At 44.3% G+C, this 27,121-nt stretch overlaps 1 protein-coding gene across 1 annotated transcript in view; it reads left to right on the top strand.

The window, feature by feature from the left end:
- The window catches only part of MCF2L2 (MCF.2 cell line derived transforming sequence-like 2), a gene marked incomplete at its 5' end in the record, with an annotated part of 240,613 nt that overhangs the window by 211,613 nt on the left and 1,879 nt on the right, over positions 1 to 27,121 (top strand). The window contains 6 exons of the mRNA XM_081235351.1: positions 559 to 774; positions 1,636 to 1,728; positions 1,901 to 1,979; positions 22,710 to 22,754; positions 25,861 to 25,949; positions 26,332 to 26,438. Of these exons, the coding sequence (XP_081091477.1) occupies positions 559 to 774; positions 1,636 to 1,728; positions 1,901 to 1,979; positions 22,710 to 22,754; positions 25,861 to 25,949; positions 26,332 to 26,438 (629 nt within the window). The remainder of the gene's footprint in view (positions 1 to 558; positions 775 to 1,635; positions 1,729 to 1,900; positions 1,980 to 22,709; positions 22,755 to 25,860; positions 25,950 to 26,331; positions 26,439 to 27,121) is intronic.

Below are 27,121 nucleotides of genomic sequence, written 5' to 3'. Positions count from 1 at the left end.
CATTACCATTTCCATTACAGTGTTATGAAGATTAGGTCATACTAAGCTTTCTCCTTTCAGAACAAATCTCATCTTCTCAGGTTCTCATATACCTGAAGGAGAGGTTAGGATACAGATGGAATACATGGATTACCAAAGATCCATAATGCAGCAAAGATTCTGGCTTTCCCGAACATAATTAAAATATTAATTTCTTAGACTTTTTAAGTAGTGTCTTGTATCAAAAACAAAGAAGAAGAAATGGAATTCTGCTAGCTAAAATTAATTGTGAGACAAAAATATTGGAGTACCAATATCTTCAGTTCAAAGTATTGCTAACATGCTTTGTGTTTACTACCTTATACAGCTGCACTATTTCCTTATATAACTGAATGATGCCATGCTCAGTGAAGCTCACAAAATTGTAGTTTTGATTAGTGACAGAGTAGCCTGACTGGCACTTATAAGATTGTAAACTTCGAATAAGCATGGTTTGTAATTTGAAAACAGACCCCTAAGAGTTCTTTCCTGTCAAATAATTTAACAGCTTCGTTTTGTGTGTGTCTGTGTTTCCCAAAGGACGATATCAGAAAACTGGGCAAGCTGTTGATGCATGGCTCTTTCAACGTCTGGACAGTTCACAAGGATCGTTATAAGATGAAGGATTTAATTCGATTTAAGCCCAGCCAGAGGCAAATCTATCTATTTGAACAGGGAATAGTGTTCTGTAAGATACGAATGGAGCCCAGTGACCAGGGCCTGTCTCCTCACTACAGCTTTAAGAAGTCTATGAAGGTAAAGGGGTCCTATTGCACTTGGGAGTCAGCACAACCCTATGGAGAGAAATGCTGTTATCCGTATTTTACAGATAAGGAAACTGAGGTGAGGTTAACTTGCCAAATGCCACACAACAGAGCGAGAATCCACACACAGGCCTGATTCCAGAGTCAGAGCTTGTAATCAGCCACTAGATAGGGCCAGCACTGGCACAGAGGTGCCTTTGTGCTGGGTGGAGAAAAAGGACCCAATGGCAGCCTGTCTGGACAAACTAATTGAAAAGTACCCTCTTTCCTCCAGGCAGAGGATTGAACGCCTTGGAGATTAGAGCATGGGCTGGATTTCATCTTCTCAACCACGCATCTTTGCATGCAAGTGTAGGCAACATCCTGACCCTGGGGGTGTAGGAACCCATGTCCACACCAAACATTGCCTCTCACCCATATAAGAAATATTTCATAGCTAGCGATCACACACACATACACACACGTGCTCTTGTGATTAAAATTGGTAGTTTATTCATAGTCGTTTTTGTTATTTTTATTTCTTAATGGATACTAATTCAGTTACTACTATGTAGAGATTTGTGAAATACTCAGGTATTAAAGGAGAGATAATCTTTTTGCTTAAAGTTGAAGGCTACAGCTCTGCATATGGAAACATATAGTCTGTCTTGTCCTCTGAAACAGACAAGGCAAATGACACTGTACCAGATTATGTTTTATGCTCCTTGGGGCTGTTAACAGAGGACAGCAAAACACTTGGAAGGAAGATGGAAGAAGAGAGCAATCAAGGGTAGCAAAGATTAGAGTGGCTGACGGGGATAATTTTTTAATCAGAAAAGATGGTATAGAAAATTTTCTTCTTTCTTTACAATAGTTAATGACACTTTCAATTCGCCAACTTGGAAGGGGGAGCAACAGAAAGTTTGAAATTGCCAACCAAAATGGACTTGAGAAATACATCCTACAGGTAAAATTCATGCCTTCCCCATAGGTGTCCTTTCCCCTTTCCCTATTGTGTTCCCATGACTCAACCAGTGTTTTCGATCACATTCTAAAGGTCACCAAGAGAATAAAAGTCCTGTCCAGTTAATGCACCAGGTGATCTGATACTCATGGTATTTTCTTATTTGTAATTGCAGGCAGCTTCAAAAGAAATCAGAGATTGTTGGTTTTCAGAAATAAGTAAATTATTGCTGGAACAACAAAACAATATTAAAGGTAAGGTTACCCTTGCTGACTTTAGTCTGGAGAGTTATACTGATTTCAACTTTGTAGTGGGTATGGAGATTGGAGACACTGTTAAAGAAAATGCTTTGCCTAGAAAATAACTGTGGGCACAATTTCATAGTACCTGGAAGCACCTGTGGATGCTTTAGATTGTGTGTGGGTTTTTGTGGTTGTGTGCATGTCCCTTTTACACATACTCCCACATACCCAATTGCCAAGATCCAATTTTCTCAATCAGAAGTCAACAATCTGCAGCCCAGAGGAGGGTCCTCGCCAGAACTTAACCATGCTGGCACCCTCATCTCAGATTTCCAACCTCCAGAACTGTGAGAAATAAACTTCAGTCATTTATAAGCCACCCAGTCTATGGTATTTTGTTATAGCAGCCCAAGCCAAGACAGCACACTTGATAAAAATCAGTTAGCCATAGATATAGAATTCTCTGCTGACAGTCTTTTCCTTTAAGCACTTTTGTCATCCCACTGTTTTGTGGCCTCCATAGTTTATGATAAGAATTAAGCTATTTATCTTATTAAAGATTCTTTGCATGTGACAAATTGCTTTTCTCTTGCTGCTTTCCAGATTCTGTCTTTTTTTTTTTTAATTAAAGGGTAATTGACCTACAAAATTATGTTTGTTCCAGGTGCACAACACAGTGGTTCAGTATTTCTATACACAAAGTATTGCTATAATTTATGTCAAAAAGTATACTGCCTGGGACTTCCGTGGTGGTCCAGTCCACTCTGCACTTCCACTGCAGTGGGCACGGGTTCAATCCCTGGTCGGGAAACTGAGATCCCACATGCCACACGGCACAGGGAAAAAAAAAGTATACTGCCTATGTTTTCTTTCAGGAGTTTTATGGCTTCGGGTCTTACATTCAAATCTTTAATTCATTTTGAGTTTATTTTTGTATATGGTATGAGAAAGTAGTCCACTTTGATTCCTTCACATGTAGCTGTCCAGTTTTCCCAACACCATTTATTGGAGACGCTGTTTTTTCCACATTGTATATTCTTTCTCGCCTCCTTTGTCATAGATTAATTGCCCACATAAGTGTGGGTTTATTTCTGGGCTCTCTATTCTATTCCATTGATCTATGTGTCTGTTTTTGTGCCACTACCATATTGTTTTGATTACCATATCTTTGTAGTATAGTTTGAAATCATGGCTCATGATACTGCCAGCTTTGTTCTTTCTCAAGATTGTTTTGGCTTTTCAGGATCTTTTGTTTCCATACAAATTTGGAATTATTTCTTCTACTTCTGTGAAAAATGCCATTGGTATTTTGACAGGAATTGCATTGAATCTGTAGATTGTCTTGGGGAGCATGGTCATTTTAACAATATTGATTCTTCCAATCCATGAGCATGGTATAACTTTCCATTTGTTTGTGTTGTCCTCAATTTCTTTCATCAACGTCTTATAGCCTTCTCTCCTTGGTTAGATTTATTCCTAGGTATTTTATACTTTTTGATGCAATTATATATTAGATTTTTTTCTTGATTTCTCTTTCTGATAGGTCATTGTTAGTGTATAGAAATGCAACAGATTTGTGTATATTACTTTCATATCCTGCAACTTTATGTAACTAGTTGCTTTTCCCTTGCTGCTTTTAAGATTCTCTCTTTATTGTTATTTTTTTACCAATTTAATTACGACGTGTCTTAGTGTGGATCTCTTTGGGTTTATCTTGTTTGGGACTCTCTGTGCTTCCTGGACCTGATGTCTGTTTCCTTCCCCAGGCTAGGGAAGTTTTCAGCTATTATATCTTCAAATAAGTTATCTGCCTCTTTCTCTCTCTCTTCTCTTTCTGGAACCCCTATAGTGCAAATGTTAACATGCTTGATGTTGTCCCAGAGGTCTCTTAAAGTATCCTCATTTTTTACAATTCCTTTTCTTTTTTCTGGTCAGCTTGGGTGATTTCCAATATTCTGTCTTCCAGTTTGCTGGTCCGCTCCTCTGTATCATCTAATCTACTGTTGATTCCTTCTAGTGTATATTTTGTTCTAATTATTGTATTCTTCAGCTCTGCTTGGTTCTTTATATTTTCTAACTCTATAAAAATTTCTCTCTGTGCTCATCTATTTTTCTTTTGGGCTCATTGAGTATTTTATGATCATTACCTTGAGCTCTTTATTGGGTAGATAAGTAATAAGTATTCCTTAATATTTCTTCTGGGGTTTTATCTTGTTCCTTCATTTGGAACATATTCCTCTGTCACCTCATTTTGCCTAATTCTCTGTTTTTATTTTTATATATTCTAGGTAAGTCAGTTACGTTTCCCAATGTCAGAGAAGTGGCCTTATGTAGGAGATGTTCTTTGGGGCCCAACAGCCCGCTTCTCTTTGGTCACCAAAGTGATATGCTCTAGGGCTGCCTCTTATGTGGGCTGTGTGGACCCTTCTGTTGTGATGAGGCTGACTACTGTAAGCACACTTGTAAGCAGGGCTGGCCCCCAACCCAGTTGGCTGCCAGGCTCTGCCTCTTGGAGGAGTCTGCCTACCTGCTGGTAAGCAATGCTAGGTCCTGGCACAACTGGCTACGCAGCTCAGGGGTTCCCAGAACTAGTGCTGGCCCACTGGTGAGTGGGTCTGGGTCCTGGGCCTTCTGGTGGGTGGGGCTAGATCTCTGAATGGCTGGAGGCTCATGGGGTCCTAGGGCATCAGGCCTGCTGCTGGGTGTGGCTGTGTCCCAGAACTAATCATCTAGAAGGAGGATTCCAAAGTGGCATTTGCCAGCACCAGTGTCATCATGGTAGAATGAGCTCCTAAAGATGGCTGCTGCCAGCATCTATATTCCCAGGGGGAGTCCCAGTTGCCTCCTACCTCTCTGGGAAGCTCTCCAAGATTATCAAGTGGGTCTGACCCAGGCTCCTTTCAAACTATTTCTTCTGCCCTGGATCTTGGAGCATGTGAGATTTTGTGCATGCTCTTTTAAAGTAGAGCCTCTATTTCCTAGAGCCCTCTAACTCTCCCAAAAGTAATCCCCACTGGCCTTCAAAGCCAGACACTCTGGGGGCTCATCTTCCCGGTGCAGGATCACTGAGCTGGGGTGCTGAACGTGGGACTTGTACCTCTTGCTCCTTAGGGAAAACTTATGCAATTGTGATTATACTCCCGTTTGTGGGTTGCCTATACTGCTTTTGACTATACTGCTTCTCTGCCCCTCCTACCCACCTCATTGTGTTTCCTTCTTTATGTCTTTAGTTGTGGAAACTCTTTTCTGCTAATCTTCAGGTGGTTCTCATCAATAGTTGCTCTGTAAATAGTTTTAATTTTGGTGTGGCCATGAAAGGAGGTGAGCTCACAGTCTTCCTACTCTGCCATCTGGGCTGTCTCTCCTTTCTTTGTCTTTTGACAGTTTGATTATGTTATGTATAGGTGTGGGTCTCTGAGTTTTTATTTCTTGGAGTTTGTAGATCATCTTGGATATATAGATTAGCATTTTTCATCAAAATTTGGAAGTCTTTGCCCATTATTTCTTTAAGTATTCTTTCAGTCCCTTATTTCTCTCCTCTGGCATCTCCATTATGCTTGATATACTTGGTATGTTGATATGCTTGTTGGTGTCCTATAGGTCTTTAAGTCTCTGTTCATTTTTGTTTCATTCTTTTTCTTTCTCTTCCTCAAATTGGATAGTTTCAATTGACCCATATCTGAGTTCTCTGATTCTTTCTTCTGCCTGCTCAAATCTGCTATTGAGCCACTCTAGTGAATTTTTCATTTCAGTTATTATACTTTTCAACCCCAAACATCTATTTGGCCCTTTTTAAATATAATTTCTCTCTATTTATATTCTCTGTTTGATGAGATTTTGTTTTCATACTTTTCTTTAGTTCTTTATGTATGGTTTGCTTTCATTCTAAACATTTTTTTAAAGCTGGTTTAAAGCCTTGGTCTAAGAAGTGCAATACCTTGGCTTCCTCAGGGACAGTTTCTATTGACTGCTTTTTTTTCTGTGTATGGGCTATACTTTCTTGTTTCTCTGCACATGTCATAATTTTTCTTTGAAAACTGGACATTTAAAATAACATAATGTGGCAACTCTGGAAATCAGATTCTCCTCCATCTCCAGTGTTTGCTATTGTTGCTATTTGTTGTTGTTGTTTTTGTTTGTTTACTTACTGACTTTTCTGAAACAATTCTATAAAATCTGTATTCATGGTCATGTGTAGCCATTGAAGTCTCTGCTTGGTTCATGACTGGGCAGAGGTTTCCTTAAACACCTGAAACCAACAAGCATTCCAGTCTTTGCCAAGGGGCTCTGTGGATTTTTTTTAAAATAAATTTATTTATTTATTTATATTTTATTTTTTGGCTGCATTGGGTCTCCATTGTTGCACATGGGCTTTCTCTAGTTGCGGTGAGCAGGGGCTACTCTTCGTTGCGGTGTGCAGGCTTCTCATTGTGGTGGCTTCTCTTGTTGCGGAGCACGGGCTCTCAGCGTGTGGGCTTCAGTAGTTGTGGCTCGTGGGCTCTAGAGCTCAGGTTCAGTAGTTGTGGCACACGGGCTTAGTTGCTCTGCAGCATGTGGGATCTTCCCGGACCAGGGCTTGAACCCATGTCCCCTGCATTGGCAGACAGATCCTTAACCACTGCGCCACCAGGGAAGTCCCTCTACATGGATTTTGAAGCACACCTTCAATATTCAGCCAGACAGGTGACAATTCCACGTTAGCCTTCACTTCCTATTTGTGCAGAGCCTCAAGATCAGCCAAGGTGAGAGCATAAGCCCTGCTTATATTTTTCCTGAGCATGCACACAACCCTGGGCACGTGCCCAATGGACTTCTAGATTCTCAGGACTATTTGGAGTTTTTCAAAACCACTATGGATATCTTATTCTTAAGTTTTTCCTTTTAAACTTTTTGATTAGCCTATTTTTGCCCCAGCTGATATCCAGTGCCTCAAGCAGCCAAGAAGCTAAACAATCACCCTGGACATTTTCTACAAATGCCCCTGGGGAAAAGGCTTTCCACACTGAGCAAGCTCTTAGTTGGGTTAATAAAGACAGTCTTGCAAGTAGAATATTCCAGGGAATCCCCAGACAACTCAAATAATGACAGTCTACTGAGAATGAGACTTTGAAGGAGCTCCAAACCTGTTCTGTCCCTTCCTACAGGTGCCAGCTTGCTAATTTTCACCATGATTGTAGGCTGTTGGCTTCCAAGGCCACCACCAAGAAGAAGGGGTGAGATGGGACTAGGGCAACTAAGACACCACAGAGCTCACTGGTCATACTGAGATTCATCCATGCTTCTTGAATTAATGCTCTCCTGATTGTTTAATTTCCAGCATTCTGAAAATATTGTGTCTATTTTTATCAGTTTTTTTCCATGCTTTCATTGAGGAGAGAATTTTTGGAGGGTTTTTTTTTCCCTGCACCATTTTCACAGATGTCACTCACTGTATTCCCTTTAATCATTAAAAATCATCTTTGAGTAGGCTTTACCCTTTCACATTTGTCTTCTCAAGTGATATTAAATAGGAAAATCCACAACAAGCTTCATCAATTGAGTTCTAATATTTCCTTCGGGTAATGTTGCTAGGGTTAAGAGATGCTAGTCTCATGTGGAAAACCTATCTCCTATCATTTATACTGGCAATGATTTTTGTTGTTTACTAAGAAAAATTATGTAAATGTGAAAAGATAACTTTGTCTTCAGAGACTTAGCAGGAATGAAACCATTTCACGCTCTTTCTGTGTCTTCCCTGATCATGAACTAGTCAGGAGGATGTGAGGGTGGGTGTGCGTCTTAAGATGAAGAAAAAGATCAGAAATGTGATTGGAAAAACCACCACATTGGTTTTCAGTTACAATCAAGTGGCCTAATTTCTCGATTTACACTGTAGGCCTCTGCCAGGAAATGGTAACAAGATCATGTAGTTAATTTTAATTTATATAAAGGTAAGATTGGAAAAAAACTATGATTTAATTTTGCTTTTGAACTGTTAATAGTATGCTAAATATTTGTTACGGTAATGGAATATGCATGCTCTGTGGGCATAATACAGAAACGTATAACAACCCTAGTAGAAAAAGTTTTCCCCAGAAACAAACATTCTAATCACAACATTGTTCTAGAAAGCCTTACTCCCTAGACCAGTGTTTCACAAAGGGTGGTTTAGGGACAGCCTGCACTGGAATTACTTGAAGAGCTTGGGTCAAATGCAGATTTCTGGGTCCTAGCCTAGAACTGTAGAATTAGGATAGCTAGGGCTTATGCCTGGGAATATGCATTGTAGCTTATTAAAGTTTCTAGGCAGAGGCCTTAAACTACAATTTTTAAAACAGTTTTATTGAAAAAAATACAGCTTTATTGAGGTATAATTGACATAATAAATTGCACATATTTAGAGTATACAATTTGATAAATTTTGACATATGTACATACCTGTGAAAGCATCACACAATCAACATAATGAACACTTCTTTCACCCCCAAAATTTTCCTCATGTCATGTCATGTTTATATACCTTTCTCTTGCCCCTCTCTTACCCCGCTACAGCTCTCCACGTGATCACTGATCTCATTTCTATCGCTATAGATTACTATGATTTTTCTAAAATTCCATAAAGAAAATATATAGCATGTACTTTTTTTGGCCTAGTTTCTCTCACCTAGCTTTTTTTTTTTTTAATTTATTTTTGGCTGCATTGGGTCTTTGTTGCTGCATGCGGGCTTTCTCTAGTTGCGGTGAACACCCTTTGTTGTGGTGCGCGGGCTTCTCATTGCGGTAGCTTCTCTTGTTGCGGAGCATGGGCTCTAGGCGCGCGGGCTTCAGTAGCTGTGGCACGTGGGCTCTAGAGCACAGGCTCAGTAGTTGTGGCACACGGGCTTAGTTGCTCCGCGGCATGTGGAATATTCCCAGACCAGGGCTCGAACCCATGTCCCCTCTGCATCGGCAGGCAGATTCTTAACCACTGTGCCACCAGGGAAGTCCCAGCATAATTATTTTGAGATGCATTTATGTTGCTTTGTGTAGCAGTAGTACATTCCTTTTAATTGCTGTGTAGCATTCCATTGTTTGGATATACCCCAGTTTACGTATCCGTTTACCTGTTAATGAACATTTGGTTTCTTTCCACTTCTGAGGGGCTGTTCTGGATAATGCTGCTATGAACATTTGAGTACAAATCTTCTCATGGACTTAGGTTTTCATTTCTCTTGGGTAAATACCCAAGAGTGTAATGGTTAGGCCAGATGGCAGGTGCATGTTTAATTTTTTAAGAAATGGCTAAGCTATTTTCCAGTGTGGTTATACCATCTTATACTCCCACAGCAGTGTATGAAAGTTCCACTTGCTCCACACCCTCACCAACACTTGGTATTGTCAGTCTTTTTTAATTTTAAGCCTTCTAATAAGTATGTAGTGGCATGTTACTGAGGTTTTAATTTGTTTTGATTAATGGTTGAGCTTCTTTTTGTGTGCTTCCATACCATACATGTATCTTCTTGTTTTCTTATTATTTAGTTTTGAGAGTTTTTAAAATATATTCTAAGTACAAGTCCTTTATTGGATATATACTTTGCAAATATTGTCTTTCAGTATGTAGCTTAGCTTTTCATTCTCTTAAGAGTAACTTTTTAAGGGCAGAAGATTTTAAGTTTTATGAAATACAATTTTTTAAAAATTGTGGATCATACTGTTAGTGTTGTGCCTGAGAAATATTTGTCTAAAGGTCACAAAGATTTTCTCCTATGTTTTCTCCTAGATGGTTTATAGTTTAAGTTTTACATTTAGGTCTCTGATCTATTCTGAGGGGTTTTTATGGTGTATGGTATAAAGTGTCAATCACAGTTCAATTTTGTGCACATTAATTGTTGTTCTACTACCATTGTTGAAAAGACTCTTCTTCCACCAATTGACTCTTTATATAAGTGCATCTATTGCTGGATGCTATATTCTGTTTAATTGATCTATTTGTCTGTCTTGACATCAATACCTTACTATCTTGATTACTGTAGCTTTATAATGTCTTAAAATCAGATCATTTGCATCCTTTGACATTGTTTTTCCTTTTTAAAGTTGTTTTGGCTATTCTATATCCTTTACATTTCTGTATATAGTTTATTATCAGCTTATCGATTTCTATAAGAAAACTTGCTGGGATCTTGATTGGGATTGTGTAAAATCTGTAGATCAATTTGGTGAGGTGACATCTTAACAACATTGAGCTTCATCTACAATCTAGATTTTTAACTAGATCACCCTGCCCTTCCCTGCCCCACAGAAAAACACGTTTGTTGTGAGGTCATGGCATTTATTCAGTTAATAATTCAAAAACACATTTCTTAAGTCTTCCTCAAATCCTAGCACTGTGTGCTCTAGATTGTGATAGGAATATAAAATATAGATAAGAAGCAGAACCAGAACACTAGCAAGTAGTTTAGATTAAAAAAAAAAAAAAAACTGAATTGAAAGATCAGCCCAGAGGTGTGGTCCCAGCCCCTTCCTTTCACAGGCAGGCCAACTGAGGGTCAATTTCACACAGCTTTCCTGCAGCAGGACCAGGTATCCTGAGCCTGGCTCACCAAGCAGGGTCTGATGAAATGTCACTGCGAGTGATGCCCACAGTAAGGGCTCTAGGAATTCAGAGGGGCCTTCGTGCCCTGTGGGTGAGTGAGCAGGAGTGGGGCCTTGCGCTGGTCCCCGAGAGATGAGACTCCAGGGCAGAACACAGACTCAGGGGCATCAGGCAACAGGGGAGGGAGGTTTCAGAGGTTGCCAGATCAGGAACATCAGGACCTCACCCCTGCCCAGCACTCACACGGCTCTGACACCTACGCATTATCACCCCAGTTCATTCCTACACCGCCCGACCCCACCTTCAACCACTGGGACTGCTGGGCACAATAACTCCGTGCCCTCTGGGCAAGGCCTCCAGGCCCCCAGCGACGAGGGCCTCTTAAGGCGACAGGACGGGCCCTGGGAGCCACTGAGGGTGTGGAGACAGGGCCTCTGGAGACAGCCAGGCAGAAGGGGCCTGTGCCCAGAGGGAGTTACAGAGTCAGAGAAGCTCTGGGCTGGGAAGAGAAGAGCGTAACCTGACGCGTGGGACGTGGCGGCACAAGTCAAGGAGGACGGCAGGCCCTGTGGTTTGGGACAACCTCCCCCCATGTGGCCTGACCCCGTGTGACAGGGAGGCCTAGGGACACTGGGAGATCAGGCTCACCGGGCAGGGGCTCTGGTGGCAGGCGGCTTCACAGGGGCAGCACAGTGCGTGGTACAACGCAAAGCCCCTTTGTGGTACAAGGCATCGTGCTCCAGGCCGCAGGCCCATCCTAGCGACTGGGCAACTCGTGCCATCACATGGGTGATAAAGGTGGACCCATGGGTCTTCCCTGGTGGCGCAGTGATTGAGAGTCTGCCTGCCGATGCAGGGGACACGGGTTCGTGCCCCGGTCCTGGAAGATCCCACATGCCGCGGAGCAGCTAGGCCCGTGAGCCATGGCCGCTGAGCCTGCGCGTCCGGAGCCTGTGCTCTGCAACGGGAGAGGCCACAACAGTGAGAGGCCCGCGTACTGCAAACAAAAAAACAAAAAATGGTGGACCCACGAACCTTTGAAATCACAGAGCTGTCGCCAAGGGAGCATGTTCAGTGATGACTTGGAGCCTGGCTTGAGAGGTTCATGGGTAGAGTGGAAGGAAATGAGGTTGAGAGAGAAGGAGGTAAGCCTCGAGTATCAGTTTTGGTTTAATGCAGGTGCAGGCGGTGAGGGACACTGGAGGTTGAGACCTGGTGCTGTTCTCACAGCTGGGACAACACCCGAACAAAGAATGTGATTCTCATCCTGTCCCAGAAACGCATGATGTTTCCTTTACCAAGCCATGTAACTTGGGCTTGGGTGGAAAAAGTGAGCATTTAATGGGCCCATTGTTTATTTCTTAATTCAGTGCTAATGGAGCTAACTGTGGAAACATGGATGGACTGAGAATCAAGGCACATGGGACGCAGTAGGATGGGCAGAGAAGTGGGAGGGGTTGCCAAGGCCAAGTGAGCCAGGACTGCCGAAAGGTTTTCCAAATTACTAAGAAAATAAGACCAAGATCTACACACTTTCATCAATTTTTGTATTATTCTGTGTGTGTACATGTGTATAAAATCAACATGTAGGGCTTCCCTGGTGGCGCAGTGATTGAGAGTCCGCCTGCCAATGCAGGGGATACGGGTTCGTGCCCTGGTCTGGGAAGATCCCACGTGCCGCAGAGAGGCTAGGCCTGTGAGCCATGGCCGCTGAGCCTGCGCGTCCAGAGCCTGTGCTCCGCAGCGGGAGAGGCCACAACAGTGAGGGGCCTGCGTACAGCAAAAAAAAGAAAAAGAAAAAAATCAACATGTAAAATCTATTCAAATTGGCTTACATTTGAGAGTGCTGCGGTTTTTTGTTTTTGTTTTTTTCATTTCAGGCCGAGGGAATATACAGTTTGAAGCAAGCACTAGGTGTGTACTGATTTTTTTTTTTAAACAAGTATCAAATGTTGCAGATAGTTCCTATTGATTCTACATCATTGCTTTCATTGATTTTCTTCAACACTTAGCTTATTACAAGGGATTTCCAATTAAATTTTAATTTAATTTTTCTAATTAAAATATATTAGCTCCCTGACCCCACTGCCAGCCTAGGGTATCTTTCCTAATGCTTGCTTGCTGAGTTGCAGTTGAGTCACACCTGCCATTTTGAAACCTCCCGTAAATGCCTTTGCTTCTGGCTGTTTTCTGGAACTTTCCTCTGTGGACCTCCAATTCTACTCCTATTTTCACCTGACTGCGCTGCCTCCCACTTTGCATGTTAACTGGTTCAGCTTCCCTCATTCCACCTGGAACTCTCCTGATCCTCATTCTTCCTCTCTTCATTCCTCACTGTCTGGAGGAAGATACACTCACACTTCTTTCAGGGTTCAGTTCTCACTGGTGCTCCTTACCCCATCTATTCCTGCCCACTTAGAAACTCTCCATCTCTGATTCCTCTCGCCCTCCAAGGCACTCAGGACGTACCCAATAAATGCTTGTTGAATAAACCCGTAGCCTGTGATCCAGTTTAGGTACAGCCTGCTTAGTTTTTTAGGCTCATTTGGCCTGTTCCTAATAGAGGCAGCCCAGGCCCTAAAACAAAGAGATGATAGTGATGGCAAGGGGTAAGGGCTCTGGTGGACAGCTGAATCTCCCTCCTCTCTGTACCCACTCCCTTAAGGAGTACCTTATCACAGCATTTAATGTGCTGTATTATAATTTTATGATGTGTTTAAGTTTTCCTCCCCATTAGACCATGAATTTCCTCTAGGTCATAGAGGTTGTCTTATTAGCTTCCCACGGGCCTCATATTATACAAGGGCCTGGCACTCATGTAAGTGGTCAGTAAATATTTAGTGAATAAAAAATTTAAAAACTGGTTGAATAATCACATCAGGCTAGCAGACCACTCTGCAAGCAGAGCTAGGAGGTGATGAGGTTTAGCTCAGGGCACATCTTATTCATCTCAGACCTCCAGTGCCTAGCAAGTGCTTATTTGTTGAGCACTTGAAACAGCTTTTGAGACAGTGAAAGGGGATTCCATCTCCTCACCTCAGATTTGCAGCCAGTTAGGTGTTAACTGTATAATCCAGCAGGTGGTATCCCTTGAACATTCCTTTGCTGAATGTCACCAGAGAGCTGGGGCAATTCTATACCACAGGTAGAGGAGGAGGAGGAAGCAGGTCCATAAGGCTTTAGCTGAGGATAATCTGGTGTGAGCCAGCACCACTTCAACTAGTACAGAACTAGTGTAGTGAGGTCATGTATATTTCTGTAAAGCAAAGGCAATGAAGGGAATTTGCATCCTGGATTGAAAATATGGAAAGAGCTACCAATAGCAAGGAAGTCTCAGTCCCTAGCACATGTCAGATTAAAGGTAGGATCCGATGGGAGAGTGGGGCATGAAAGCAATGGGATGATACCAGCTGTTTAGAAGCTGAGGAAGACATTGCTGGATTCTCAGCCCTTCCTTAATTATATGAGTAAGAAGAAAGGTATAAAATCAACTTCCTGCTATTCATTTGCATAGATCCAGTTAGGCCAGAATTAAAATGAAGGGCAAATGTTTCACATTGCGAAGTAACTTCCTCTTTGGAAGAGCTGTCCTCTTAAGGAAATGGTTGTAGGCTAGAGAGCATTGCCAGAATGTCCCTGCTTTGGAATAAAGACACTGGATGGTGGCACTGTATTTCTTGCTCTATCCATGGTTTATTGACTTCATCTCCTCCCAGAGCTTTCCTTGGAAAGGTTAGGAGCACTTGATCAGGGGTTTCCTCACAAGATTTCAGCTCTAACTTCTTTGTGTGTCAGTTTTCTGGTAGGCAGAATTGGGTGTGGGATCAAAAAGGAAAACAAATGTGGAGGCATTTTTATATTTTGTATTTTAATGACATAATAGATTATGTGTTTGTGGGGCTTGAATGTGCTGTTTTGGTTGTCATCTTTTCTTTCCTTGACTATTTAAAGATAATCTTTTCCAAAAGATTATGCTTTTACCACTGCCCATAATCAAAGTATTGGGAATTTAGTATTTGACTTTGGTTTTAGATTATCATGTGATTAGTTTGGTGCGACATGTAGTATGTCTTCAGGTATACACTTTATTTGGAAAAGGGCTCTGAAAGGAATTTTAGTTCAAAATACATTTCTTGAGCACCTATAAACTACAAATTCCTTGTCATTAAGAAAACATACACAGACCACCCCCTACTCCATCACAAGGCTAACTAGTATATGTTTCTTCTTCAGACTTCTAGAGCCTTGGATGCTAATGAGCAGGATATGACAAATTAATTTTTTATGACAAAATATGACAGGATATGACAAAATTTTCTTAATTATGTGGAAAATTTTTTAAAGAAATTTTCATAATTTCTTATGAAATTATGAAAATTAAGAAATTGAATTTCTTAACTCAATAAGAATTAATTAATTAAGAAATTGAATTTTTAGTACTGGTTAACAAATACTAATGGCAATGCCATTTAATAAGGCTGTTATTCTCAATTAGGGTGTGTATGTGTGTTATAAAATTGTATATTTGAAAAATGAAAAATTACCTATTTTCTTCTTAGTACAGACCAGGAAAAGTAAGCCTTGAGAAAAATTGTGGCTGGTGAGAGTTCATGAAATACAGTTCCTAAATTTTCTTTGCATGATAAGACCTGTCCTTTATGTAGCAAAATCTCTGTGAGATATAAAATATTTGTCTTGTTTTCCTATGGAGACGTAATTGGCTTGTGAAAAATGTTTTTAAGAAAAGATAAACAATATTTTCATCTCTTAAATAATTGGCTTTATCCCCTGATACTGTCTCTGATCAAGTCATATCTTAGCTTCCCACTTAATAGTGACTCTTCAGATTATCAAGGACTATTAGAACATTGGACTTATCCACCTTGTATCATAAAATATGTTTTGTTCTTGAGATGTTTAACTCCTTTTTCATGTTCCAAGAGTCCCTTGAAGAGACCTTTAAAAGACCCTTTGCTTGAGGACAGAAGGACCAACATTGGTACAATCTACAAATTTGCAGATATGAGCCAGTTGATAAAGTTATAACTCCTCCTTTACCCAAAACATAAAGATGTGGATTATCCAGGTGCTTTCTTTTCTTCCTTCTGTCTCTGTCCAGCTAATTCAAGGTCATCAGACTCAAAGGCATGAGGTGAACAGAGGAATAGCTGACATTTAGTTACTGGTGTCCTAGTCTAGGCTTGGTTGTAGACTGTATCTATATATGTTTATGTGTGTCTGTGTGTATCTGTTTGTGTGCACACATGCATGCACACACCTTCAATGCTAGGAAAGCAGGCTGCTTTCAGGAGACAGAAAGACAACATGGGAGTAACTGTTAGGTCGATGTGAGCTTTCGTGACTTTTTCACTAGTTAAGTTCACAAAAACCAGTCAGCTCTTCAAAAGATTGGCTGATACCTCAAAAAAACTGAGAGTTACATTGTAAATGTAGTATAGGACACTGAAAATACCAAATCCTGGTGAGGATATGGAGCAACAGGAACTCTCATTGCTGACAAGAATGCAAACACTGAAAATACCAAATCCTGGTGAGGATATGGAGCAACAGGAACTCTCATTGCTGACAAGAATGCAAACTAGTACAGACAGTTTGGCAGATTCTCACAAAGCTAAAGATAATCTTACCAGACGGTCCAGCAATCATACTCCTTGGTATTTACCTAAATGACTTGCAAACTGTAGTACATCCATACAATGGGATATTATTCAGCAATAAAAGAAAATGAGCTATCAAGCCATAAAAAGACATGGAGGAAACTTAAATGCATATTGCTAAATGAAATAAGCCAACCTGAAAAGGTTACATACTGTATGATTTCAAATATGACATTCTGGAAAAGAGAAACTATAGAGATAATAAAAAGATCAGTAGTTATCAGGGGTTAAGGGTAGGGGATGGGAAATGAGTAGGTGGAGCACAGGAGATTTTTAGAGTAGTGAAACTATTCTGTATGCTATAATGGTGGATGCATGACATTATGTATCTATCAAAACCCGTACAACATCATTAATCATTAGAGAAATGCAAATCAAAACTACAATGAGGTATCACCTCACACCGATCAGAATGGCCATCATCAAAAAATCTAGAAACAATAAATGCTGGAGAGGGTGTGGAGAAAAGGCAACCCTCTTGCACTGTTGGTGGGAATGCAAACTGATACAGCCACTGTGGAGAACAGTATGGAGGTTCCTTAAAAAACTAAAAATAGAACTACCATATGACCCAGCAATCTCACTACTGGGCATATACCTTGAGAAAACAGTAATTCAAAAAGAGTCATGTACCACAATGTTCATTGCAGCACTATTTACAATAGCCAGGACATGGAAGCAACCTAGGTGTCCATTGGCAGATGAATGGATAAAGAAGATGTGGCACATATATACAATGGAATATTACTCAGCCATAAAAAGAAACAAAATTGAGTTATTTGTAGTGAGGTGGATGGACCTAGAGTCTGTCATACAGAGTGAAGTAAGTCAGAAAGAGAAAAACAAATACCGTATGCTAACACATATATATGGAATCTAAAAAAAAAAAAATGGTTCTGATGAACCTAGGGGCAGGACAGGAATACAGACGCAGACGTAGAGAATGGACATGAGGACACGGGGAGGGTGAAGGGTAAGCTGGGATGAAGTGAGAGAGTGGCATGGACATATGTACACTACCAATGTAAAATAGATGGCTAGTGGGAAGCAGCCGCACAGCACAGGGAGATCAGCGCGGTGCTTTGTGACCACGTAGAGGGGTGGGATAGGGAAGGTGGGAGGGAGACGCAAGAGGGAGAGGGTATGGGGATATATGTATATGTATAGCTGATTCACTTTGTTATACAGCAGAAATTAACACAACATTGTAAAGCAATTATACTCCAGTAAAGATGTTTAAAACATAAAATAATATTTAAAAATAAAATAAATAAATAACTCACACATGGTAGTATAGTAGAGGCTGTTGAGACCTCATCCAGATCCTTTTTATCAGTCAGTTTCGATCTTCAGCTGGCCAGAGTCATCCAGCCAAGAAATGCCTAAGAGCTTATGGCCTCCCTCAAGGGCAGCTTGGCTGGCTGGTACAAAAGCCAGCCCTTCTACCTCAAGATGGGAGACTTGTGGTGCCATCCATATTCCAGCATTTCTCAGGGGATCAGCCAGATGCTGGACCTTGGCTGAACCCTCGTCTGCACCTGGCTTCTTCCTTGCTCTGTCTTCTGCCCTCATTGCCTTTCACATTTCAACTGAAAGCCCTTTCTCCTTAACTCGCTTGTACAATCTGCTTCTGGGAAACCTGACCTAAGACAGTTAGTACCCAGAGAGGTCCTAGAAAGGATGGGATTCTGGTGTTGGGTCACTTGCTGGCCAAATGGCAGTGAGGACCCCATTGCTAGTGGTAGGTGGAATGTTGGAAGTGCTGGTACCTGGCCTATGTAGCAGTTCAATTGCTAAGACCTTCCCTGGTGGTGACCTGGGATCAGATACAGGCAGACAGGGATGCACCAGCTGGTGCAATGTCTCTAGCATTTGAGAGGTTTAGGGAAAATATTAACTATCAGGAACATGGAACTGGGTGGTTATTGTTAAGCACCACTGATGCACTGAAGAGAGTGAAATGACAGCCTCAGATTAATCGCCAACTTAAAGCACAGTGTGAGAACCAGAGGGCCTCCTTTCCAGTGTTCAGCTCCTCATTGCCTACACCAGAGGGCAGTACTTGAGAAAAGGATGAATTCTCAGCCTAGGCAAGTCTGCTGCCTTATTATTTTGGGCCCCTAGTGCCAATAGGTGAATCAGGCAAGTCAGGCCCTGACAGGGAAGATATAGGACCCTAAAACTGGAGGATATCTGGGTACATGCCCTTGTTCCCTGGGCTGGCAGAAGTGGCCCACTCCCCTTTGTTGAAAGATTGGCCCTTCTCCTCCCCGCAAGAGTATGCAGAAATCTCAGATGAGACATACAATAAATCCCCTACATACAAACAATCAAGTTGCAAACTTTCAAAGATGCAAAAGTGCGTTTGCGTGTCCAATCACGTTAGTTCGTGTGTCTGGCGTACATTGTCACGTGCGTGCATCCTCTACAAGTGGTTGTGCTTTTGTGTATTTTACTGTACAGTACTGTATACAGTACAGTAGTATAGTATCTTTATTTCTAGCCCAGGATGTCTGGAAGCAAGTGTAAAAGCAGCAGTGATGTAGTTGGTACTGCTAAGAAGCGCCAAGCAATAACGATGGAGACAAAAGTGAAAGTAATTGAGAGAGTGGAGCGACAAGAGGAAGAAGAACTAACTGAAGAACCGAAGAGATTCACGATGCAGGATATGGCAAGGGGATTTTCTTTATCTGTTAGTTTTTGAGGCACGGGACCCGAACGTAGAATGGTACACGAAGGTTGCGGCAGCCGTTCAGAATGCAATCCAGCGCTACCGTGTCATCTATGATGAGAAAAAAAGAGCTACTACCCAGACATCACTGGACCTGTTTTTTTAAGAGGGTAGATAGAATTGAATCCAGCAAGGAACCAGACCCTGTGCCATCAACGTCAGGCGTGAATGAAACTGCAGCTTGCCCTCCGTCTCCTATCGCTGACGATCCTTCAGCTCTACCATCTCCCACCTCCTCTCCCTCCTCCAGTCAGTAGCTCTTTTTGCCTGCTCACTCAATGCCAGCCCCTGTATGCCAGCTGTTGTGCTGTACTACTGTACTTTCAAGGTACTGTACTGTAAGATTTAAAATGTTTTCTTTATTTTTTGTGTTTGTTTTTTATGTATTATTTGTGTGAAAAGTATTATAAACCTATTACAGTACAGTACTATATAGCCGATTGTGTTAGTTGCGTACCTAGGCTAACTTTGTTGGACTTACGAACAAATTGGACTTATGAACATACTCTCAGAATGAAACTCGTTCGTATGTAGGGGACTTACTGTACAAGACGATGCTTGCCCTCCTCAGGATACATCCCCACCCCCTTCCCAATCCCCTTCTAGAACAATAACCAGCATCAAATTACAACATAATCTGACTGGGGAAGAGGCACATAGACCTATGGACATGAGCTCAAAATGTAAAGATCTTTGTGCTACACTTTAATGCCCCCCAGAGAACATCCATTGCAGAGAAGTTACCAAAGAACCAAGCTGACTAGATGACTTGGCCAGGAGGTGTCAGCCAGCTTCTTCCTTGGCAACCCAGTATGTGCACAATGGGCTCATAAATGGAGAAGCTTTGGCAACAGAATGGGAGGCTGTGCACGGGCCTAGCAGCATGGGCTCCCTGTCGTCAAGACCAATCTAGATACTGCCACTGTTGACTGTCCAACCTGCCAGCACAGAGATCCATGCGGAGCCCTCAGTTGGATACTATTCCTTGAAGAGAATAGTTGATTTCATCAGATCCTCCAAGCTGGAAAGTACAGTGATTCACCCTGTACGGGATTGACACATGTGCCTTTCCTGCCTTCGGTGCCTCAGTCTGCAACACTGTCCAAGGATAGAACATTGTTTTGATTGGGGGACTCACTCTGTGGCAAAAGAGGAACAGCCATGGGCGTATGACTACAGGACCAACCCACTGGTCCTACCACATATTCAGAAGCTGCCAACCTGATAGAGCCATGGAATAGCCTCTTGAAGGCAAGGGTGAGCAGCAGTTTGGACCTGAGACTGAGGGGTTGGGGTGCTAACCTTAGGATGCAGTATATACCTTAAACCAATGGCCACTTTATGGCACCAGGACCCCAGTAAGCAGAAAATATGAATCTGGGAGCCAAAAGGTTGAAAGAGTTGTGACCTTATTCATTATCACACTACTAGTGACCCACATAGGGAATCTGTCCTCCCATTCCTGCAACTTCAGCCTCAGTGGGTCTGGAGGTCTTGGTTCCCAAGGGGGACATTTCCACCAGTGGACATAGTAAGTGTCCTACTTAACTTAAATCTCTGTCTGCCACCTGCTGCTGCAGTTGCACTTAGGTTGTACCTTTAAGTCATCATCTCCCTCCCACTCATTCTATATCCCCTTCCCCCTCATCTGGCACTTCTGCTGGTGGCATGCATAGTGGGTATCCCAGACTCTTGTCTAGCTATTGTTCTTTTGCTTGTTACAGCGGGGCAGGGGAGTACTGGGAGACGTCCCAGTGGATCACCAGATGCGTTCTTCTCTGCCTCTATTAGGTAGCAGCCTGACCGCCTCATGATGATCAGGATCAGTGACTTCCTCAGGCGTGACAACTGTTTCCTTTGCCTGGGGGGCTTTATATTTTAGTCTTACGGAAAAATTCTCATTAAATCTCTGATGAAATGGGCAAGGCTTTGGCTAAAACCAGCTAGACACATCAGAGGGCAGCTGGTTGCTGGGCTAGGTGATCGTTTCCCAATTGTGAAGTTTCTTTGACCCCAGCTCCTAGCAGCCTTGAAAGTCTAAGATGGCAAGCTCAGACTGCTCTAGAAGCTGGCAGGGACTTTGACAACAAAAAATTCACTAAAAAAAAAAAAAAAAAAAAAAAAGTGCTGTGAGAATATGTGGAATCTGAAAGCAATTAATTGAATGTTTAGGAGTGATTCCTTTCCTCTTGGCCAGAGACAGGTATGCAAAGGAAATGGACACTTCAAATATAGACCAGCCTGGACATCCAAGTTTACACTCCAGGGCACCAAGCAAAAGATCCTAATCCAGCCTAGTACCTGTGGAAGCATCCTGGAGATCTCACCTGTCATGAGCTCTGGAGAGCTACTGGGATGAATTAGGTAGAACGTGAGCCCACTGGCTGACTCCTAGAAGGCAGAGAAAGAACTCAGCAGCATAGCACACAGTTAAGGGCCAAAGCGCTGAGGGCTTACAGACTTCAGCTCCATCTCTCTGGATGAATTACTTAACTTCTTTGTGCTTAAATTCTTTTCATCAATTATTTTACAAAATGGAAGCAATACTGTATAGTCTTGCTGTGAGAATTAGATGAAGTTCTTAGGCTGGTGCCTAGATTGCTGCTAGCATATTAAATAGCAACTAGTTAGCCATGTCTGTTCCTCCAGGGAAGGGAAGGAAAGCCCCGGGGGCTTAACGCATTAGTTCTCCATTCCCCCAACCCCAGGTGAAAATGATGTACTTTAGTTCACATAATAGAGATAGTTCTTTTAAAGGAAAAGAGGAACAAAGGAAACTCTAGTTTGAAAGAAAATAGAAATAGTTTGCCCCTTTGAAATCTATGGGCTAAAAGCTGTCTCTGAACTATCAGGATCTACAGTTGTCCCTTTGTGCCACCTATTGGACATCAAGGGAAAATCCACAATTTTATCTTCAAAGTCTATAGTTTACCAGAAACATGTATTCTGAAGACGATAGTTTAAACTCACTAATGGGCTCACTTGTTAATAAATTTCATTTTTTAAATAAATTTATTTATTTATTTATGGCTGCGCTTGGGTCTTTGTTGCTGCACGCGCGGGCTTTCTCTAGTTGTGGTGGCTTCTCTTGTTGCGGAGCATGGGCTCTAGGCGTGTGGGCTTCAGTAGTTGTGGCACGTGGGCTCAGTAGTTGTGGCTCATGGGCTGTAGAGCGCAGGCTCAATAGTCGTGGTGCCCAGGCTTAGTTGTTCCGCGGCATGTGGGATCTTCCTGGACCAGGGCTCGAACCCGTGTCCCCTGCATTGGCAGGCAGGTTCTTAACCACTGCACCACCAGGGAAGTCCCTAAGTTTCATTTTTTAAGCAAAAAAAGATCAGGATTTTAAACACTAGGTGCTAAATAAAACTAAATTCCCTAAATATTTTAGGATTTATGTGGTATATGCTATGAAGATCATCCACTGAGGAAAAAGAGAATACACCCTGTCCTTATCAGCATGAATTTTCACGGCCCACCTTTCCTATTCTTCCTGTCCTTCTCCACCAACACTCTTTACGCTTATTCTCTACATGGACTGGGAGTGCCCCCAGAGACTCAGGGTATACCTTCCCAACACACTGCTGGACCTGGGCTGGTCATTCTGCTCATTTTCCAAGAATGCAACTATCACTTGAAATTTTGCTGTAAACAATTTAACTATTTGTCAAGGGTCTGTATGTTCAGTTTGCTTTTTCTGCTGTGTGTGTGTGTGTGCACGTGCGTGTGTGCACTCTGCTTCCCGTTAAAGTCATTTTTTAATTTTATAATGTTTCTTCCCCCAGATGTTTATGAGGATGAAGAAAATGGCAGACAAATATCCCCAAAATGTGAGTAATAATAGCACACTTGGAGTTCCCAGAGCGGTTCTGAGACCTTCTCTTTAGTATTATCATAATTACTATTAACAATAATAATAATGAGTGTTATTTATCAAATTCCATTTTACTTTACAAACATTTTTGCTAATCATCGCATCAACACTGCAAAATAGGTATTATTATCCCCATTTTAGAAACAAGGAAACTGATACTCAGAGAGGTTAAGTGGCTTACCCAAGATCACACAGCCAGTGAGTGAGAGACAAAGTCAAAACTGCACTCAGGTCTGACTGACTCCAAAGCCCCTGCTCCTACCCCAGGCAATGGGCCTCTCATTCACTCAGGTGCCTAGGACCTGCCAGACCCAGAATCTGGGGTCCCCTCAGTGCTGCCACCTCCATAAAACCTAAGACTTAGTACCTAAGACTTTTAGTACCACAGAGTCCATGGCCAATGAATCCAGGAGGCAGGGATTAAATATGGAAATGACAAAGATACAGCAGAAGACTGCTGTGAGCTGCACTTTCCTCCCCTGCACAACTGGGGGGCTTTGACTGAGGGATGTTCTCCAAGTCTTGCGGGTTCTAAGAATTCTGGGTTTCTTCCAGGAGCCATGAGGGATACTGGGTGAACAGGGTGTTGTCTCTGCTGCCAAGAGCCCGGGGCCCATGGGGGAGACACATGAGGGCTCACCCAGGGCAGATGCAGTTTGCCTCGGAAGAAACTCTCCCTCGAAGGGTCCTGTGAGGAGACTGGGTGACCCCGCCGCCTCCCACAGCCCCTCTCTTCCTCTGTCTCCAGGATAGAATAGAACAGAATAAAAGAACAGAACAAACGAATAGACTAGAAAGAACAGAACAGTATAGATGAGGACATCACACACTGTAAGCACAATATGGTTCCACAAACGTTGGTTTTAATTCTGTGAATGTATTTCTGTGTGTACACTGCATTGGGATGTAAACTTTGCCCTTCCCTGGGTCATACTCTAAGGAGTATGGAAAACCCTGCCCTAGACTAAACTGGAGGCCTGTGGGGCCCCAGGCGGCCCCTACCCTCACCTGTGGTACCAGGAGCCGTGGAACCCATGTGCACCGCCGGTCCCCAGCAGGGAAGTGACGTCTGGGCCTTGACTGTGCTCGGAGGATTGGTCCTCTTGTCAGCCCAGGCAAATCCGTACCTGGAGGCAGGGGATGATGGCCTGGATGACCCTGAAATAATGCAGTCGACGCGTGGCCAAGTGTGCGAGGGCCCCTCTGTGCCAGCCCTTGCCCAGCTGAGGCCCCCGCACACTCCCCAGCCTGCAGGGTCCACAGGAGAGAGGGGAAAGCAGCCCCAGCACCAGGTCATCATTTCACTTACCTCAAGGAATGGCTGGACCTTGTCCTCACGTCTTTTAGTTCGCAGGTTGCCGCCCAGCCCCGCTACCACCCCGGGCTCCTCCCAGCGGGCGGCCCTGGGGCCCCTGGCACTGGGCATTGCCTGGGGCACTGAGGCCACGGCCCCTGCAGACGCAGCTCTTCTATCCACGCAGGGGCTGGTCAAGGGCACAACCGCTCCTGCTCTGTTCCTCCCTAAGAGCTTTCCAGCAAGACCACCATCCCTGAGTCCTCACTGTCTGCTCCTGGTCCAAGGGGACCCACGCGGATGGCCGCCCTAAAGAGGCGTCTCTGGGGGTTACTGCGGGTGTCCCGCAGTCACACCTGGAGGAGGGCGGTGGGAGGAGCCTCCCAGAGCCACTTTCTCCTCCGCGGTCCTTCCGCTCGCCCCACCACGTCCCAGGAGCAGGAGTTAAACCAGGCTTTGCCCCTGCGTCGTCCGGTGGCGTCTCTGGAGGCCTCCAGGAAGCGGCTGCCCGGCTGCTCCCCATCGTGCTCACACAGCCCTCACGGCCCTGCTCCAGGGAGGACCCCGGGCCCCGAACGCAGCTGGGGGGGCCTCTGAGCGGCAGGTCGGGAGCTCCCTCTTGCTGGATGCCTGCTCCCGCAGATACTGTGCCCCCCACCCCAACTGCAGGCTACTTCCGCTCCGCTCCTGCGCCCCCACAAGGCCCCTCCCCCCTGAATTCTCACCGGAACTGAAACTCTCCTGCGCTCAGATTCCTGCGGGATGGATGGACTCAGCTGACGCTCAACCTGGGGCTCCCTCAGATCAAGATCTTTCTGCAGATGCTCACCTCCCTAAGCTGACTTGGGAGCGTTGTGGGGACAGAGATCCCCTCTTTAGAGTAGGAATGTGTAGGGAATTCCCCAGCGGTCCAGTGGTTAGGACTCCGCACTCTCACTGCGAGGGCCTGGGTTCAATCTCTGGATTCAGTCTCTGGTCGGGGAACTAAGATCCCACAAGCTGATTGGCACGGCACCAAAAAAAAAAAAAAAAAAGTAGAAATGTGTAGATTTCAACTGCAGTGTTTACAGGCCAAGGGAACTTAGCCCGGTGATTTTTCTCTCTCATTTCAGTTTCTCATCTGTAAAATGGGACTAAGGTCCTTACAGTTGTGTGAGGCTTAACTTTTGACAAATAACTGACATCCTAGCAGGCACAGAGCAGGGTCGGAATTTGGTGGGCGTTGCTGTTCCCCCCAGTGTCTTTAACAGCCCTGGCACGTGACAGGTGCACAATGGTGTGGCTGACTGGTTAATTAATCAATTCATTGGCGAGAGAGGCACGATGTATTCATCCCTCTGATTTTCCCACGGGGAGAGCAGTGACTTTTGGCAGAGGCTGCCAAGGAAATGGGAAATGGGCAGTAATCAGGGGAGAGAAGGAGGTAAGGAAGAAAGGAGGGCGGGAAGGAGGGAAGGCAGGAAGGTCGTCAAGCACAAAAAGACAATGACTGTTTTCTTGGAGGACAAGGAGGTAGGACTGTGAACACCATGTGGACATGTCTTCTCACAGTTACAGAATTTTGAGCTGGAAAAGGGAACCTGGAGATCACAGCCCCCCTCCTCTCGGCCCAGGTGAAGCAGTGCAGTCCTGGGAGAGGAGGGAGAGATGACGAGAATGGGTTCCTGGAGACGGGTGCTGCCCATTCCGTCCTGCCATAGGCCGCGTGGCCTGTCCTCCCACGCCCTCTCCCCCAGGCCAGCCAAATTCTTCCTTTTCTTTCCCCAAGGTTGCTCCAGCAGGGAGTTTATCTCCATGGAAAACTTTGACAGTTGTGAAGGTCCAGAAGATACGGAAAAGGAGAGCAGTGCTCTGAGTGTAAATTTCTTTCCTTCTTACCTCTTTCATATTTTCCCTCATTCCTGTTCATCAGCTTCTCCTGCCCCCTCTTCCTCTCCTCCTTCCCTCTCCCTCCTTTACATGATTCTCACCCATTAAGGACTCGGCCTAATCCAGGAAGCTGAGGTCACTGGATCTGCAAAGTGGCTCAGACCCCCAGCCCAGCAGGCCCCGCATCCCCGCCTCCCTGCCTCCCTAGCGTTCCCCTGGTTTCTGGACAAAATTAGGGTCTCTTGCTGAGGACCTGAGTGGCCCCATAGGAAAGCTGGGGCGGCCCCGCCCTGCCAGCGGGAATCGCCGTGTGGACCGGACCCGCCCCCCACCCAACCGCAGCATTACACCCCTGTCCCTTCCCTTCTAGCTGTCGGGGCTTTGCCAGTTGGACGACAGTTATGAAACCTCCAAGTCTGTTCAGGAAACGGGAGAAAGCATCCAGGGAGAGAAAGAGGGCGGCGAAGAGGAGGACACGTGAGTGTGGAACGGAAAGAAAAGTAAGCGAACTTGTTAGCCCCTGCTCCTCTGAATTTCTTCTTGGAATTTCAGGGCCACAAACAAAACTGAGGAGAGCCCTGGGATGTCCGCTGGCTTGCTCGCCCCCAGTGGGGAGACTGGTTTTCGACCAGAGGCAGTGCGGGCGCGGGAAGGGGGCCTGAGGCCGCCCTCCGCAGAGAACTGACACTCATCCCAGACAACCCAGCCTCCCCAGCCGCCTGCATTCCCGGGAGCCGCTGCTGTGGATGCGGAGGCCAGCCCGCCCTTAAGCAGAAGCAGCAAAGGGGCCTTGGAGCCTGGGGATCCGCTGCCCTGCCCGGGGGCAACAGGACCATCTTGCCGGAGCCTAAGGAGCGGTCCCCGTCCGCCCGCGGAGTCCACCCCTCCCGGTGCAGCCCCGCTTGCGCAGGGACTTGGCGCAGAGCCCGTGGAGAACCTTGCGCCGTTAGAGGCACGCCTGCGCGAGCGCAGCCGGCTTGGTTGCGGACCCCGCGGAGAACCTCGAGCTGCTCGGCAGACGCGCCTTTTGGAGGTTAGCATAATCCAGTGTTGGAGAGCTGAGCTCAGGGTTTCTCAATGTCGGCACTTTTGACTTTGCGGGCTGGATACTTCTTTGTTGGTACTCCTTGTGCCTTGTAGGATGTTTGGGAGCATCTCTG

This window comes from Mesoplodon bidens (genome assembly GCF_964165515.1).
Source record: "Mesoplodon bidens genome assembly, chromosome: 5".
NCBI lineage: Eukaryota > Metazoa > Chordata > Mammalia > Artiodactyla > Ziphiidae > Mesoplodon > Mesoplodon bidens.
Note: the sequence above shows the minus strand (reverse complement) of the source record. Positions and strands in the feature narration are given on the sequence as shown.